The sequence below is a fragment of the Solanum tuberosum genome, unplaced genomic scaffold (genome assembly GCF_000226075.1).
Source record: "Solanum tuberosum cultivar DM 1-3 516 R44 unplaced genomic scaffold, SolTub_3.0 scf00271, whole genome shotgun sequence".
NCBI lineage: Eukaryota > Viridiplantae > Streptophyta > Magnoliopsida > Solanales > Solanaceae > Solanum > Solanum tuberosum.
Genome location: NW_006239192.1, coordinates 707,158 through 725,216, shown reverse-complemented (window position 1 = coordinate 725,216; position 18,059 = coordinate 707,158). Strand labels below are relative to the sequence as shown.

Below are 18,059 nucleotides of genomic sequence, written 5' to 3'. Positions count from 1 at the left end.
ATGGGAATCAATGGTAAACTTGCACTCAAGTGAAAGAAGATGCACAACAGCTTGGTCAAAATTTTGAAACGGGGAAATAAACAAATATTTAAAAGGTTGCTAGACATAACAAAGGACATAATGACTTTGTTTGCCTTTGTCTACTTTATGTTATGACTCTTCTGCAATGTCACTGCTCAAGACATTGATGACATAATAAAATACATCCCTCAAAGTTTTTTTTTGCTATCTTATATACCAAAGAACATTAGATCACTACTATGTAAAATAATTCACCTCTGCACTTTATTATAATTCATAAAAGGCTAAAATTTAAGAAAGTCATATCAGAATCTATTATCTTACAAGTGTTTCCCTTGTTTCTTCTGCTTAATGAAGTAATTAAAGTACTACTAGAACACATTCTTATTTTTTCATAGTAATTAATCTTCCATGAATTGCAAAATTCTATTGATATCTTCAGTCGAAGGGATGAATTACTCAACCCTTCCCAATGATTTCTCTTTCTTAACACAAATGACACACATCTCTCTTCATGAGATTCCTACATTCCTTTCACCGGAGAGTTTAGATGAACAGCTCCTGTAGCAAGTGGAAACAAAGATAGAATCTGCGCTCCGACTAAAGGACAAGGCCAAGCTATTGGCTACAAGAGTTTTGGACAAATCAGAACATGCATGGTCCAGAGAAACAAGGGTTTTGGATAAATCAGAACATGCATGATCCAGAGAAGGGTAGTAAAACAAAGAAAAAAGGAAAAATCTCAGGAAGAAGATACAGGGAACATGAGGAAAGCAGAGATATCCAATTTCAGAAAGAAAACCAAGGTTTGTAAAACTTGAGCTAACATTTGTATTCCAGTAGCTTAGAGAAAAAATACAATCGAATTTTATACATTACAAAATTAGTCACAGATACATTGATATAAAAAGGATTACAAAATAGACAACCAGAGAGGCAGAGAAACAAGAGCTCATCTTAAAAAGACAGATAAGGTAAAGACAAGAAAAGAAACCCAACAGATACGGCAATTATTAGAAGAGAGAAAGCAGAATAACAAAAAAGAGAGTAGAAGAAAGACAAGAGAATGTTGGGGGAAGCGAAGGAACAGATGAGTGGTACCGCAAAGCAACCAATGAACTGCTGGGAAGAACATAAAGTGATAAATGAGAATTTGGTCACTCAAAATTTAGTAAATCCCAGAAGAACCTTCTCCGTCCTCCAAACGTTATTATATAGTTAATGCCAAAATAAAAGACTAAGCGTGTGAAATTTATGATACAAATATTAATCTCATTATCCTTCCATATGCAAAAGTTAATAGAACAGCAAGTACATACATATTCTCTCAAAAGTGAGTTTTAGATCAAAATCTAGACCTGTTCACAAGCAAACAAGACGAACAAATTTGATTTTATACTTGGCACAAGGAAAAATTGCATTTTATCTAAGCTTATTTTTACAAATAAAAGAACATAAAAGCAGCAATGAGTTTACCTCGTATTCCCCATGTGAGAAAGCATCCTTTAATCATAGTTTTTAGGCCTTCACGAAAGTAATGTCCTTTTCCTGCAATAAAAGGCGGAGGAAAGAAATCGAGCCATTGTGTTCTTCAACTTTAGGACTTAAGATAGTCAGACAAAAAAAACCACAACAATTTTGCAATTTTTGGGAAGATTTCTCAGGAACCTATTTATGACAATGATGCATTCATTGATGTGAAACATGAATGCAGTAATTAGGAAACTCCCTTGACAAGAAGAGGGTGCTGGTAGTGAACTAACAGGCATGGACCACAACCAAGAAGTCTTTTATATAAATGAGAAACACACTGCAGAAAATATCACATCATAGATACCACTTATCATGAAAATCTAACATAAATTAATTAGATGAGGAGGAAAATCTGGTGTGCTTAAGCTCGGTTTCCAGATTAAGACTACATAACACGGAAAGAATAATTTGATAGTATCACCATCAAAAGGTTTTCTTTAAAACCCATTTCAGCAAGAGACTAATCAAGGAAAGCCAGAGGGAAGCAAACAACATTAATCTTTCTCAGAGGTAAAAAAAATAACTTAATGGGATTATGCATACCTCAAACTGCAAATCATGCTCTAAAAATTTATAAACTAAGTTATTTGGAGAAAGCAAACCTCAACGCCACAAAAGGTTGTTTATTGATGTTGAGGGATTCAATATCCAGTTTAGTATACAACTGGTTTACAAAAAGTAGAGAACTCATTGGTCTCAAATGTTGCCTATGTTAGCAGGAACCTAATTGGTGCACCAAATTGACTAGGAACAGACACCAGACTTTCATCTACACAAGATTATTTTCTCTCCCAAAGAAGGTTCTATTTCCTTCGTTCCAAAGTAAAGGAGCGACATAAAGTCCAGCTAAATCATACATTTTCAGCACAGTCCACCACAGCTACTAGGACCTGGGATGCAATAATAGGTCATTCAAAATCATTACAGTTTCAGAAACTGGATCCATTTTGATGAGGAAAATAAACCTGCTACTCACGTTTTGGGAATGCCACCTGCTGAGATTTTCCTTTCAGCTGCTGTGTTCAACTACAGCGCTCGGATTGTGCCAAACGGGAATGGCATTGGTGGCACGTGTCTTATCTATAGCACTTTCAGAGGCCATAAATACCACAACTTGCACCTTCCTCTAGGCTCTAACTCACTCTTTAAAACATTAGCATCAATGTAGAGGTGTTTCTGTGGTCTGTGGATACGTTCGCAGCAAACTGATTGGAAGATGAAGAAAAACAAATAAAATTCTATTACAAGGTAACAGCTTGTTCATGAAGTGCACTTTCTCCCGCTCCATGACCTGTTTAATGCCAAAAAGTCAACCACATCACATTACCACGAGTAAGATAAATACAGGGACCATTAAAAAAGGAAGCAGCTTTCTTTCATTGTTACAACATATAAAACTACAAGAAAAAAAACTTTTAACGAACGGACATTCAGTCACGTGAAGTCCAGATCTGATCGATATCAATCAATTAAGACTGAAAAAATGTAATTGTCACCGGTCGCAAAAAGCCCTGCTTTTGCTTCAGTAAATGTTAATGTTATCCAGTCATTATAAACTTTTTGATGGCTGTTTCCTTAAACTAATTGTGTGAACTTTCAATGACCACACATTTAAGGGTAAAATTTCTCTTCGCTAATTGCCCATTTAGACATTTGATCATCCTGGTTGATATAGAGTTTGAAAACACATTTCTCCTTATTAATATGAAACTCTAACAAAAAGGGAGTCCCAATTTATGTGATGTTGTTTGGTTTGGCAAGGAGTTTAAGTAAGAAAAAGACTTTTGAAGCCTGTAGTCTAAAATAAGTCATAGATGTTTGTGTAGTTAGCTATAAATCATTTCCATCAAGGATAAAATAGGCATTTTAAAGTTAAATTGTTACTAAATATATAAATGTGTTATTCTTTTTGGAATCGACTAAAAAGGAAAGTCAGTCATATAAATTGATATAAATTGGGACAGAGGGAGTACACTATAGATTCAAAATATTGGAATATTTTTACTGATACAAAATACTTTGGAATAATTACACCAATCAACCAAATGTAAGCTTAAAGAAACTTTTTATGCTATAGATGCACATTAATACACCAATTAGAAACATAAATTTAGCTTAAATACGTTTTTACACTAACAAAGATTTCTTCACAAAAGAATCAAACACCAAAATAGGAAGTTTCACTTCATATGACAGCAGTAGTAGCATTTCACTTCATCTTCTGGTAACCATCAGCAATTCTGTAATCAACCATAAAAGCAACAAAAGAAGTCCCACCGAGAGAAGTAATTACAGCCATAAGCAACCATACCCAAAAAGGAGCAGCAACAGCATAAAAATAAAATCAAAAGCAGCACTACTTGACAGCTGAAGATCACACATCAGAAAAAGAGAAGCAATAGCATCTAAACCCAAAAAAGCATGGCTGCCCTTAAAACAGAAAAATCCACAACATATCATTTTGCTCATTGAAAGCTTCAAAGATAAATGATAGAAAACAAGGGGCCAAATTCAGCATTAACCGTTGCATCAAGATAATACAAGAACAAGCAAAAAGGTGTAAAACGAACTAACACTGAGCTAGAAGTATCCTATAAATATGACATGGCTCAATAATAAAGAAATGATACAGATAAGATGATTGCAAATGTTCTCAATCTGGTAGAGATACAAACATGCAACTCACGGTTAACTGAACTTATGTAAAGCAAGCAACCAACCATCTTCTCTTTTCTGAATTGTAGTCCAAAGATCAACAACCTTCAGATTCATCTCTTTGCACAGCTCTATAGAAGCCTCTGAATACTATCAACAGAACGCATTTGTTCGGATCAGTTCACTGCTATATGAACTGTTTGTCTAAGAGATGAAACACTTGTCTCAGTAATAAAAAAGGAAATGCAATTCAGTGACAAGGAAATTTGGAAACAAGTACATCAAAAAAATAAAAAACTTGACGCAGATGATAGGCATTGAGTTACCTTGTATTTTCATGAATTTAGCCTAATCAGCTGGTGGGCATCTGAGAAGATAATGTGATTATTCTCTGCACACCACCTCAAAAAGAAAAAGGAAGGTCAAAGACAAATTGACATACAACAAACAAGTTTGTTTATCAATGTGAAAACCAAGACAAATAAGTGACACAAGTCCAAGGTTTTTGGATCATTATGTATCTTTCCAAATCATTATGTACCTTAATGTCTATATGTAATCTTGAGCCAGCTATAAAAATTCCAGCTTGTCATAACCATATATTTTCAAACTAGGGTAGAGGGTCAAATGCCCCTAAACTCCGCGAAATGGTCTAGATATGTGTGTTAGCATGATGGACAGCTCATAGATCATGAATTAATAGTGGATAAATAGTATTATTAACGTAACTATATAGTGTTGTATATAAGTGTAATCATAGAGATTTGTTGTAGTAATCAAAGAGAATAAATATTGTGATAGAATAGCAGATTTGGAGGGATAATAAAAGCAGATTTAGAGGGATAAAATAGCTGATATTTAGGGATAGGAATAACGGATCTTTAGGGATGTAATTTGTCTACTCTCTATTTAATGGCAAGGCTCTCAATTTGAGAGCCATTCAACAAAAAATTGACAATACACTCTGTTAATAGTTGGAGTCAATCACGCTCTTGATGCTATATACTAACACACATTTGACCTTATTTTCCAATCCAACAAACGGAATCGTTAAGAAAATAATAAAATCCAATAAAATAAAAATGAAAATAAAAAATGAAATAAGAAAAAAAAATAAAAAAAATGCGTAGGTGTGGGAAGAAGACTAGGTTTTTCAATCTGGAGCGATTTTTAACTTGTCCATGACAAAAATTATTGCCGTTCCACCATAACATTAAAAAACAGTTTATAACTATACAAATACAGGGGTTAAAAGTTTAGTGACCACACGTGAAACTAACATGTTAATATAACTAATAACTCATCTGCCAGCGGAGCAATTAAATTAAACAAAAAAAAGGAAGAGAAAATTACAGAATGTACCAGAATTCAGTAGTCCACACAGTTATTTCTTCAAATATTTGCTTATACTTTATCGAAGTTGGATATTCACTGTCAGGTGATGGTGCATACAGTAAGATGTCCAGCAACAAGTCTGACAGGACCTGTTGATTTTCACTTGGTTGCCATAGACTATTAATGGCTTAATTTCCTCTGAAATATTCCGGATAATACATTCAGTGAGCAATAACATCACCTTGGCCAACAACAGCATTCTATTACACTCCCAAGAAAAATTCTTCTTTCTCAATGGTCAGCGAACCATCCTCAATGTTTTCCACAGCAACATTCAAGTGATCTTAGACATCTGCCTCCCACAAGCAGCACTTGTCTCTAGATACTGCTTCTGGCTTTCTGTCAAATATGAGGCCTCCAACAATGAGTTTGTAAAGCACATACCATCCAGAGGATTCTTTATTTACTGACAAATGGATGCCAACTCTTTCATCTGAGATTGACACTTCTTTTTCTGTTGCCTCTGAACTCGTAGAGCTCTGCTGCAATTCAGGATCAGGAAAAAAATAAACGTGACAACTGAAAATGATGAAAATAAGATAAGGAGACTCCTCTTTTCAAAAAGAAAAACAAATCAAATTAATTAAGCATTCAATATACCCTCTATAAGATTTACATTTTGTTCAGTATCTAGTCTTCTTCCCAATGGCAGAATTGATCCACTAACTTGTGTTAACCTATTTGGGTACCTATGTAGTTTATCCAAAAATCTAAACATGAATAATTAGGAGAACACACATATCCAGGATTACCTAAAGGTTGTCAACTGCGCATAGCATACAATCACCTCAAAAATTAGACACGACCAGTACATAGGAGCCGCTTATCATATTCCTGAAAAAGGAATAACAAATAGGATTATGTACACCTGAGAATCTCCAGGTCAATAGGTCATCAGAGAATAATATACTAACTAGAACTGTACGCAAAAAAATAGAGTTAAGAAATACAGAGAGCCGGTGGCTTACAACAAATAACAAATGGAATTCTGAGTGGACACAAGCTACAATGTGCAGCTCCATACAAAAGTCCATATTCTGTTGATACACACGGACAAGGGAAGGAAGCCCAACAATATCAGAGAGATCATACCCAGCCTCTAAGCTTGTGTTCATCATAAATTTTCTTTCTTAAGAAGCAAATCATACATAAAACGAGCTTCGTGCCACTTATTTTCTTCACCCAGTATACAAATCAACAATTTAAGATTATGGCCACAAGGGACATATTTATTGGCAAGCATATCGTGACATATCTTCAGTGCATGAACTCTCCAATTACTAGCACAAAGAGAACTGAGAAGACTTTCATATGATGCCTTAGAAGGGGCCAATCCTTTTTTGAGCATAGTGTATGAGAGTGATAGAGCATCCACGAGCCTTCCGTGCCTGCATAGACCTCTAATTAAAGTGTTGTAGACGATGTTATCTGGAGGACAACCCTGTGCATTCATTCTGTTGAAAAGACTAACAGCACAATTAATTTCACCACTTCGGAAATGCCCATCAATTAGAATAGTAAAAGTAACTTGATTTGGTTGGATGCCTTCATTTTGCATCGTATGAAGGTGCTTGTATGCATCTTCCATACTCTCTGCCCAACAAAACCCAGAAATTATGCCATTATATAAGTACAAATTTGGCATTAGGGGAGTGGCCTTCACTTTATTTATCAGCCGAAGTGCAAGAAATTTTATTTGTTCCTGAGAGCTAACTGAGATTTTCAAACATTTTTCCTTAGGCAACATAGCACTCTGATGAAGTAGGCGGAACAACATTTCCTTAGATTCTTCATACCGTCTCTGTGGAACAAGCCCTTTCCCATCGACTGACCTAATATTTCTAGAAACGCCACTGACCAAAGTAATATAAGTTACCAAGTCTCGCTCAATCTCACTTCTTTCCATCAAATCAACCAACTTAAGTGCGAATTCAAACTGTCTCTTCCTTAAGAATTGTTTTATAAGAGAAGTATAAAGAACAGTATTTGGCATGAAACCCTCTTCTATCATTTGCTTGAGGTATACACAGCCCTTTTCTATCATGTTTTTCTTAACCAACCCATTTATAAGAGCAGTATAAGCATAGTGGCTTGGTTGAACTCCATCTTCCAACATTGTAATGAAGAGCTCATGGGCCTGAATAGCTTGCCCATTTCTTGATAGAGCATTAATCATTGTCACAAACAAAATTTTATCAGGATAAATTCCAGCCTCGAGCATTCTCCGGAAAACTCCAAGGGCCTCGTCTATTCTCTTTTCTCTACCCAAACACCCAATGACGGAGTCATATATAGCAACACTAGGCTTCAATCCACTCTCTTCCATTTGGTCCAAAACTTCTAATGCTGATTGTATGTCACCCTGTTTACAGTATTCATTTACCATAATCAAGAATGTTGCTTGATTTGGAACTTGACCTTGATCTTGCATAACTTCAACAAGGAACTTGGCATCCTCATGTAGTCCCTTTTGGTAAAGGCACTTGATCATGGAATTATAAGCTGACAGTGAAGGCTGAAGAGAAAGGCTTGACATCTTATCCATGCAAAGCTGAGCAGAATCAAGTTCTCCTCCTAGACACAAAGCAATCATATATATATTGAAAGCAACACTAGCCAGAGGTAAGTTTCTTGCCACAATTTCTCCCAAGAGACGATCAATATCAAGCATGATATCTGTAGTAACTTTACGACTGGTAGGGCTAGGGATGTAAGAGAGGTCAATACCACAACCGTTCTTGGCAATAGCCCGCAAAAATGTGCATGCTAGACTAATCTCTGACCCTCTTGGATGATTGCTGATCAAGGTAAAAAACAGAACATGGTCAGGAACCAATCCAGTGTACAACATCTTCCTGTATAAGTCATCTACTTCAGCTAACCGATTCTCTTTATAAAGTGCAGAGATCAAAGCAGTATAAGAGTGAACACTGGGAGGAACGTTGCACTGATTAATGTCATTCAATAGCGTCAATGCGCAATCAACTTTATGGTCCTTGCAATACTTGGCAATCATGATTTGGTAACTTACCGCATCAGGTTCTAATCCAAATTCAACCATCTGCTGATTCAGCATCCAACCCTTGTCGAACATGCCCAAGTTTATAAACCCATTGATCAGCGTGTTGTAAGTATACTTATCCGGTTCACAGCCTAACTTACGCATTCTGAGAAATAACATCATAGCCGTTTTCATTTTCTGGATCTTGGAATAACCGTTGATGAGAGTCGTGTACATTACTTTATCCAAAACAAAACCATAAGATTCCATATCCATGCTCAACAATTGCGCTTCCTCAACTCTGCCTCTCTTAGACAACGAAAGAATCAATGTTTTAAACAAATGAACTGTGGGTGGTACCCCTCTATCACACATTTCGTCAAACACATAGAGTGCTTCATCTAAGTACCCACGGAAGCACAAACCATCCACTAACTTATTGTAACAACTGAAAGCCAGTAATACCTCTGAATTAATAGCTTCAACAAAAACATCAAATCCATCCAAGATTCTATCTTGGCCACAAAATCCCTTAATAAGCTCATTACACGTGCTACTACAAGGCAACAACTTCTTATCCACAAGTTTATCAAAAAGCAACTTAGCTTCCTCCAATTTACCCAAATTACAATAACAAATCGCCATGGAATTCAATACAGAATGATTCGGCTCAATACCTCTGTTCAAAATGCAATCTACATAGAGAGCCTCAGCCTTCAGGGTTTCTCTAGATGTCACAAGTTGCCGAAAGAGAAAAGCATAGCTAGTTGCATCAGGCTCAACTCCACGAGAAATAGAAAATTCAACAGCAGAGATAGCTTCAGAAACTGATGAGGAATGCTTGATGATTCTCCGAATTACTTTCTCAGCTGAATCGAACAACCCACGAACTATTAAATTGTCTGCAAGTGAAAAACACAAGGTCTTGTGATTAACTGGGGAAGTGTGAACACATGATATTGCTTCCGAAGGTAAAGGGGAAGTAGTTAAAGGTCTCTTTGTTCTTGAGAGATGGAAGCACGAGCGAGTGTGCAGTCCAAGTCTATGCTTGGTCATTCTAGAGTGGAGAATGGCGTTGTCAGGAACTGAGAGGACCACCGGCGGCAGGTCCTTATGATTGTATTTTTGAGCATATATATGACGGTAGAGAGAGAGCTAACAGCCTCTTCAATGTCAGTCTTCCTTTTGTCTGCGGGGCAGCAAATTATTCAAACCGGTGCCCTCTGCACAAATGCCTTGTTTTAGGTCACTCTTTTAAATCAATTGGTTAAATTTGTAAGCTAAAAGAAAAAACTTACTCCATTCAGCAACTGTTTTTTAAGGGTGAAATTTAAGTTAACTCGAAACCCCAATCCAAATAATTAAACTCCATTTCGAATTTATTTACTGTCTCTATCTTTTATTGATTGAATAATGATGTTTATATCTTTGTAGATTGTTTGAATATTCTACAATTCTGTTGATTTCGAATTTTTAAATACCTCATGACTTGATATACTTTTGCTTATTGAAATTTCTATCAATTAATCATCAATATAGTTGTTGACAAGTATGATGGTGAATAATTATGATATACGTGGATGAATTTGAATGTAATACTGAGTGTTTTGGGACAGAGGGAGTACCGCAATTTGAGTTGATACACCTAATGTATATAGTACTGATTGTTGAATTTTCTTGCAATCTAAATTTGTATACATATATATTGTAAACATTTGCACATTTGTTGCATGCATTTTGTTTTTCTATTTTTACTATGAAAGTCATTTTCCTTATTTTTAAGGATAATATTTTTTCAAGAATTTTGATCAATCAAGCACAGAAAAATTGGAAAACATTTTTCAAACTCCAAATGGTGGTTTGAAACAAACTAATAGAGCATTTTAAAAACCAAACGAAATATGTTATGATAAGCAACAATGAATAAATATTGAAAAATCACGTAACGCTCCAAGGATTCTGTTTTAACAAGTTTATTAGATATTCTCGCGAAGGGTAAAGTTAATTCTTCAGTGACATAGTGTGGGAGGAATCACCAGCTCTTGAGATTGTTGGGTAAACCTAAATATAAAAATAACTTTTGCCCAAAAAAAAATTCGCCAAAATATTTTATTTATTATGTTGTGACTATTTCTTCACAAGGTATTAAAAAATAAAAAACTGCGTATGTAACACCTAAAGTTATGGCTAAGCTAATTTTTCCTTTTAAAAATCAAGAATAAATTTATGTGTTGATTATTTTCTTAAAAAGAAAATTGATTATTGAATCAAATTCTATTATTGGAACTTTATTATTTTTATCTAAAATTTGTCAATCAATTGCTTATAAAATTATGTTAACAGTTCTTGTAATAATTGCTTTAGCAAAAGAATGTTTTTCAACATCGAAATTTATAAACTTTTACCTAAAATTAACAATAGAGAAAAAATATTCAAACAAATCAATAATAATAAAATATTATTCAAATAAATCAATATATATAAATTTATTTGTTTAGATCATGCAAACTCACGCTCCAAAACCTTTAAAAGGATTGCTCTGGAAGATTTAAGCCAACTCCGTCTTCTCGAAAATCCTCCAAAAAAAAAAGGAGCTTTCTAGCCCAAAACTCTTGAAAAAAAAGAAGTAGGCTGAACTTCATGCTTGATCTCCGTTACTCTTGTTGAAGGACTCCAAAGGAGATGCTCATACTGGGTTTGTGCTCAGCACGGACCTTAGCCTATCTAGTCTAGACACAGTTTCCATAGTTTCACCGACAGACATTTCTAGAACTTAGTCAGAGCTGAAGATTCCCATCTTATGTAGATACCTATACATGAATGAAGCCTGCAGGTACTAACCCAAAGTGGACAAATATGCATGTGTTTAGTTATTACCTATTGAATGATCGGTTGTTGATTGCACATTAGAATCATTAGCTGCCTTATGTCCACAATGGTGCCTGCATGAATACAGCTCTATACACAAGGGGTAGAGGGACGGTAAGTAAGTCAAAATAGAGGGTTACCTATTAGAGCTCGGATGATACACAAACTACATGGAGCCTTTCATATATATTCATAAGCTCATTGACACGCCAAATATGCAATAACAATTAACACTAGAGCCATCTGAATAACCAAATGAAAAAGATTCTGTTTTATCATCTGAATGACCAAAAGATAAAAGGAACTAAACCAACCATGGTCAGCAACTCATTCCGCAATCCGGAATTAATAAAATTTGTTACCTCACTTAAGGAATAACCATCCAACGATCTCCCTCTAGCAGCATTATCCATGCATAACTAATGAATCTGTTTTTTTAACTTCATGAGAATAGGTGACCCCAGATGAGCGGGGATCAGAACCTCTGACAACGTTAAACCAAAATAGATCATTAAAGAGTCACGACAATGAAGTTATACCTACCGCTAATTATAGTGAAGATAGAGAGATGATATAGTCTCAAAAAAACATTTTCACATGATGACAATGGCACTTCGGACTCCAACACATACATTCATGAATTTGGTGAGTTATAAAAAAGTCTACCTCTTCAAATTTCAAAGTTCAGACATCTACGTTTTATAATCCTCTAGTACTTGTGAACTGGACTCCTGGACCTCTTGGAACCATGTCTAATAGGAGACCGTGACCGGCTTCTAATACGTTCCCGGTATCTCTCCCTGCTTCTGTTTCTCCCATTTCTGGAAGTCCCATGTTTCCAACCTGATCCCCTATCAAAATCACGCCCTCCTCTGCCATTTCTGTCAAGGGACCTGTCAGGGTCACGATCTCTTCCCCGGTAACGATCCTGTTCCCTGTCATGATCTCGATCTTTGTGCTTGTCCCTGTCAGATGAGTCACTTCTTCGTCGTCTGCTATCATGTTCTTTCTCCCTCAGCTTTTTCCTTTCTTCTGCTTCTTTCTCCCTGGCTAACCTTTCCTCTTCCCTAGCCTTCTCTTTAGCAGCCTGGAAGCAACATTTACAGTCCATTGCATAGAATATCATTTGTAACTAAAAGGCAGAAAAATAAAGTTGCATTCTGTGGTTTTATAAGGAAACAAAAAGGAAAATTTGGTGAGAAATACCTTGAACTCGGATAAGAAATCTCGAACCATCCCATAGCCAACATGCTGCTTACCAGTGACGTGAGACTGAGTTCTCTCTGCAGCATCATTTGCGACAAGAAAGGAACCACATGTCTCGCACAGAGCCATCTTTTTCTCTGGTGCAATCATTAGTGCACTGTTTTGCAGGGATTGCTGAGTCAAGGCAGTCTTTTCAACGTTAAGCATTTCCACCTACATAAATATCAAGAAGTTCAGATACTGTCAGAAGACTATGCCATCACGATATTGCAAAATTCAAGACAAAAATGAATAGTAGGCCCCTCAGCCAAACCTTTCTCATGAGAGCTTCAGCTTCATCAACTTTCCCAGCTTCACCAAGAGACTCCACTTGTTCTAGCAAGTTCTTAATCTTCTCCTCCAAGACAGATAGCTGCTCAGATTTTTCTGCTGATATTGGAGGAGGTGGAGGAACTTCAACCTCCTGAGCAAGGCGTTCTCGACCACGCCTCACTTTCTTATCCAAGTCCATCACCTATAAAAACCACAAATTAACTATATGGCATATTTATTCAGAGAACACGTTGAAACAGCACTGTGAAACTCGTCAGTCAATAACCTACCAATTTCTCACAAAAATGGGCTAGTTCTGCTTCAAACTTGGGAACATGAGAATCATGTCTTGGAGATTTCTCAAAACTGAAGAAGAAACAAAAAACTTTCAGAACAATGAAATAGTAGTGCACAAATGAGAAATCATAATGCACAAAAAAATGAGATAAAGCGACTTTTGGAGAGGCAGGTAAAATCACTCAAGCTACAGCACTAGAAGATCTCCATACAAACAGGGAAGACTAGTACACCAGCAAATGATTTAATGGGTCGTTTGGTTGGGAACAAGTTATAATTATCCTAGGTTTAGCTATCCTGAGATAACTTATCCCACCATGTATATGGGATAAATTATCCCATCACTATGGTATAAATGGTGGGATAAGTTATCCTAAACACGGCAACCAAACAAGACACCAAAATTTTATCCCTCGACTATTTTTTTATCCCAAGACTATTTATTTTTATCCCTCGCACCAAACGACCCCTAAGAGATGAAATTGTGATGAAGTACCAACTGATAATATAGGTGGCATAAGCTGGTACTTCCATCATAAAGGAGACCAGTGATCAAAATCTGCCAAAATGCCTTGTGGTCAAGTAAAATGTCAAGGTCATGCTTCACGATGAGCCGGCAGTCAAAACACGCAGCTGCATCAATACCAAAGCTGTAGCATAAAATAAAAAATGCTGGATTTGCTGATTGTCCTTGATACAGAACAACAAACAAGGAAGTCATTAAGATTGGCAATACACTGGAACCTAAAGGAAATTACTACTCTTTCAAACAAGAAATAACATTGGAACCTAAAGGATGCTGCTCATTTAGTCATACAGGACTCATATAATGCTATATCAGTTTGCACTGGTCTTTGACCTTTCCATTGTACTATCCTTTTCAGGTATGCTAACTGATGAGCGTGAACAAGTTCAAGCTCTATGAGGAACCTTTTCAACACTTAAAGAATTCTAACTGCTGCTCTCACTTACCTACAAAAAAAACTAGCTTTGAGGCTTTCATTTCACTCTTTCCAGCTCAAGTACGGCTACTGTAATGCGAGTATCATAATTCCAACATAACTCACAGATTATGGTTGTTAACATGAAAATTTAAAACTTATGGTATGATGATCTTACCAGTAACCACACAAAAAAACTAATCTGAAATTAGATGTACAAGAAGTTCAACCTGCTTATGCTAATTACCACAAGATTGAAATCTTGTTTGTCTGTACATAATTTGCAGCTTCATTAAGTTAAGCTCTGAGAACTAGCAATCCTTTTAAAGGAAGTAGCAGAGCATAACTTCACATTATTTGTTTTGAATCAAAATATCATATAACAGTCATATCCATTAAATGTAGCATCAGAATTTGGTAATCAATCATCTAAGAAAGGAACTTGGTCTCTATGAATTTCAGGCAGACAGCCAATTGACAGTAGATTTCACCAGCCATGTGAACCATACTGAGAAAAGAGAAGAGTATCAAGCTCCAAGCATCTTGGAACCATCTGGCTGAACTGTAGTTCAAGAGTTCCAACTTAGAGAACCATATACAAGCTGGAAGCCTGGAACCTATGGGAAGTTGACAAGATCATCAAGAACTCTGGGTGATGATACCAGCAGTTATTTTTTTGGTGTTTGTGGACTAAACGGAATCAGATACGTTTGATGGAATCTCAACTCTGGACCATTCTAGATGTTTGCTTAACTTTTTTTTGTTGGACTAAGATTACCCCTCTAATTACATTGACCATTTTTTGGACTTCGTTAGTTCCTTGGTATTAGATTGACACATAGTAAAGGGGCAGACAATTCTGTGCTTTTGGTCTTTCGTAATTTGCATCTCCTTGATGCCTTTTGAATGAATAGTCTGTTAGATCAAGCTACCAAAATCTGCTTATTTTGAAAAGTACTTCACAAATCACAAGTACATTTCAAAAAAGTAATTTTGGAGAGTTGCAGTTTCTCTTTGGCTAATCAATTTGAAAAAAATTATTTCGCCAATATTAGAGCAACAAATTATGCTTGACCAAGCTTTCAGAAAATGCTGCTGTAGAGAAGCTACTTTTTTTTCCAGCTTCCTGGAAAACTACTTCTGTTATTACTCAAACACACTTATTTTTCCCTCAAAGCTTGTCCAAGCACCTCGATTCTCTAAAATAAGCATTTTTTAAAAATAAAAAAAACTTTCGCCTTCCCAGAAGTTTTAGCCTAACAGGCAAGAAATACCTTAATTCATGAATAAAAAAGTTCCAGCTAGGAGAAAATTTCAAGACTAGGCAGTAAACAACCTTGGTAAATTAAGACAAGTGGTATCTCTATGGTTAAAGACCCCAGTCTCCTTTCTCTCTTACAAAAAAGTGTCCACGAGACTAGGGATAAGCAGCACTCAGCCACCCACTATTGTTCCATTTCCTCAACCCTTCTTAAAAAGTTTGGAGGTGCCAGGAGCAGCGGCGGATCCAGGATTTGGAGGCCGTGGATGCTCACTTTATTTAACATAAAATTGCTAGTGATCACAAAGTATTAATGTATAGCAACTTGAGCACATCAATGAAAAGTACATGATAAAACAACGATTAATTTATCATCACCAAAAATAACTTATAAGCACAAGTTACACTAAAGAAAAAGAGACCAAAAGTTTTTAAAAATAGAAAAGATTAAAAAGGTAAATGACACTGCATAAAATCAAAAAATAAAAAGGAGAGAAAAAGAACGGAATTTTTTTAATTGAAATAAGAAAAGGTGCATAAAATATGCTGCTAGAGAGATTCGAACTCGTGACTAGTAGGCACTTACACGCCTTAACATTAAAGCCAGAACCAAAGCAGCCACTACTTTTCTTTGTTTAATGGGTGCTTATTTATTTGTTCTATCCATTTTTTCATATTTTCTCTATAGATATAGAAATTTCTTGTCGGAGTCAATGGGTGCTCGAGCACCCAGAATGCTCCATGTAGATCCGCCCCTGGCCAGGAGTACCCACCAAGTGAAGTTCAAGCTTTCAACATTTATTTCTTCATCCATCATGTTTAGACACTTCGTAATAAAAACTACTCTTTTCATCCTAAAAACAAGAAGAAGATTTGACTATAGGGTTAAACAATCTTCTTCTTCGACAAGGTGAATTCATAAATTACTCTAATTCTATTTAAAATAAAACTTTCATTTGTAGAAACTACATAAAAAGAAATATAAAGCACAAACTTTTAGGATTAAAAATATTTTGAAAATGTTCACAAAAATAGTAGTCAATCAAAAGACCATTTAACTCTTACAATAATGGTAGTAACATATAAAATCGGATACATCGAGTAACTTTTTTTCATTCCTGTGTCTTGATGAACTTATTTGACCCAATTAAGTTAATATAACAAATAACCATTTCATCACGTGCTTCGCGTAGAAAAGTAGAGGTAGAAGCCTCAGAAGTCGTACTGGCAAATAACAGTATATCAATGTTCTTTTTAAAATTTGGTTGGGGGAAGAAGTGTTGCAAGGAAAACTAACTAATCTTATGCATGAAGGCCTGAAATATATCTCAGTTTGAACGAAAAAATGAACAAGCTTTGCAGGCCCCAGGGAGATTCAGTCTTACCTTTCCTTCAACTTTGCTTCATGAATTTTCGAGCAGGGTCCTGTATAAAACAACAAGTAAAAAACAATCAGGATTACCATATCCATGATTAAAGAAACAATTTTTTTCAAACACAACAAAAGCTTTTTTTTTTTCTTTCATCAACCAAATACAGGATTAGGATTTCGGAACTGACCCAAATCACTACGAGTATTCACGAACAGATCGTGGGGGCAAAATCGAACCATATAGTATGCACAGACCTCCTTGTCATCCCATTTCACTTCCTTGAACCCTCTCCTCTCGTCTTCAGTTAAATTCCGAGCTACATATTCAAAAATAATAACATATCAAAATTGGTACTTTTCTGTATATAAACTCTACTCTACACAGTAAATCAAAGATAACTAAGCTTAAAACTAAACAAATGATTCAAAAATAACTCATTCTATGGGACACCGATTTCTTCAATTAAGGTTGAACAAAGCATACCTGAGCCCATCAGTTCATCCAACAAAGCTCTCTGAGCGTCCATGGCTGAAAAATCTGCAAAATCTTGGGGCTAACTGCAATCAATTGAAAGACTTTAAAACAATTGGATGTGATTCTTCTTCGTTTGTATGTTGGGAGTATAAATTAGGGTTTCAGAGTAGAGTTTGATGACAAGTCGGAGCCGACAGAGGACAAAGGTAATGTTTCTCCGAGGAGGGCCTAATAGGGATTGCTTGCTTTTTATTATTTTCTACTTTGCTCCTCCAACTACAACTGAAAAATTACACTACTCCCCTTCTATTTTAGATTTAGGGAAAATATACTCTTAAATTTGCAATTTAAAGTTGATATACATGATTTTTTTCTGATATTCACGTATAAAATTTGTTTTCTATAATCTTTATTATTTATCATATAGGGGAGATGTACTAGACAAGTCTCGTGCAATGAATTTGATCAAGTAAACATACCGAGAGGTTTTAAACCTAAAAATTTCTCCATCTTTATCAAGAAATTTTAAGTTCGGCTTCTGCATATATTTTCTTAACTAAAAACGTCAACCTTATAAAGGGTCATACAACGCGAGTTTAAACTAGTCGAGCTTCAGTGTTGATATCGCACACCAACTGAAAGACAAATCAAATATCAACTAGGGCTGTGAGATGATTGGGATCCCTTCATCTCTAACCAAGGGCATGTGGTTGGGGTTTGAA

General features: G+C 35.8%; 2 protein-coding genes across 10 annotated transcripts; both read right to left on the bottom strand.

Moving 5' to 3' along the window:
- Positions 1 to 263: 263 nt before the first annotated feature.
- LOC102601868 (pentatricopeptide repeat-containing protein At5g62370) lies at positions 264 to 9,863 on the bottom strand. 8 transcript variants are annotated; one of them, XM_015313860.1, is made up of 8 exons: positions 6,573 to 9,863; positions 6,357 to 6,438; positions 5,572 to 6,086; positions 4,536 to 4,600; positions 4,275 to 4,413; positions 2,531 to 2,845; positions 1,498 to 2,444; positions 1,182 to 1,379 (listed from the first exon to the last, which is right to left on the bottom strand). In XM_015313860.1, exon 1 carries the CDS (start codon positions 9,659 to 9,661, stop codon positions 6,719 to 6,721), a length of 2,943 nt encoding a protein of 980 aa, XP_015169346.1. In that variant the 5' UTR covers positions 9,662 to 9,863; the 3' UTR covers positions 1,182 to 1,379; positions 1,498 to 2,444; positions 2,531 to 2,845; positions 4,275 to 4,413; positions 4,536 to 4,600; positions 5,572 to 6,086; positions 6,357 to 6,438; positions 6,573 to 6,718. The 8 variants fall into 8 exon arrangements, with proteins under 8 accessions (XP_015169352.1, XP_015169346.1, XP_015169348.1 ...); XM_015313866.1 differs by having other exon boundaries at positions 264 to 2,444; positions 4,241 to 4,359; XM_015313862.1 differs by having other exon boundaries at positions 1,182 to 2,444; positions 4,536 to 4,611.
- Positions 9,864 to 11,913: 2,050 nt separating this feature from the next.
- Positions 11,914 to 17,620, bottom strand: LOC102597458 (luc7-like protein 3). 2 transcript variants are annotated; one of them, XM_006358194.2, is made up of 8 exons: positions 17,347 to 17,620; positions 17,051 to 17,179; positions 16,876 to 16,915; positions 13,282 to 13,357; positions 12,993 to 13,193; positions 12,680 to 12,892; positions 12,140 to 12,560; positions 11,914 to 11,957 (listed from the first exon to the last, which is right to left on the bottom strand). In XM_006358194.2, the coding sequence occupies exons 1-7, from the start codon at positions 17,387 to 17,389 to the stop codon at positions 12,183 to 12,185; spliced, it is 1,080 nt and encodes a 359-aa protein (XP_006358256.1). In that variant the 5' UTR covers positions 17,390 to 17,620; the 3' UTR covers positions 11,914 to 11,957; positions 12,140 to 12,182. The 2 variants fall into 2 exon arrangements, with proteins under 2 accessions (XP_006358256.1, XP_006358255.1); XM_006358193.2 differs by lacking the exon at positions 11,914 to 11,957 and having other exon boundaries at positions 12,026 to 12,560.
- Positions 17,621 to 18,059: the final 439 nt, after the last annotated feature.

Excerpts from the sequence above, each read along its gene's own strand:
- LOC102601868 (XM_015313866.1), bottom strand. The coding sequence starts at position 9,661 with ATGACCAAGCATAGACTTGGACTGCACACTCGCTCGTGCTTCCATCTC.
- LOC102597458 (XM_006358194.2), bottom strand. The coding sequence starts at position 17,389 with ATGGACGCTCAGAGAGCTTTGTTGGATGAACTGATGGGCTCAG. Across the intron at positions 17,180-17,346 it reads GGATGAACTGATGGGCTCAG|CTCGGAATTTAACTGAAGAC; the intron begins GTATGCTTTGTT and ends TTGAATATGTAG. Across the intron at positions 12,561-12,679 it reads ATTTCTTATCCGAGTTCAAG|GCTGCTAAAGAGAAGGCTAG; the intron begins GTATTTCTCACC and ends TGTTGCTTCCAG.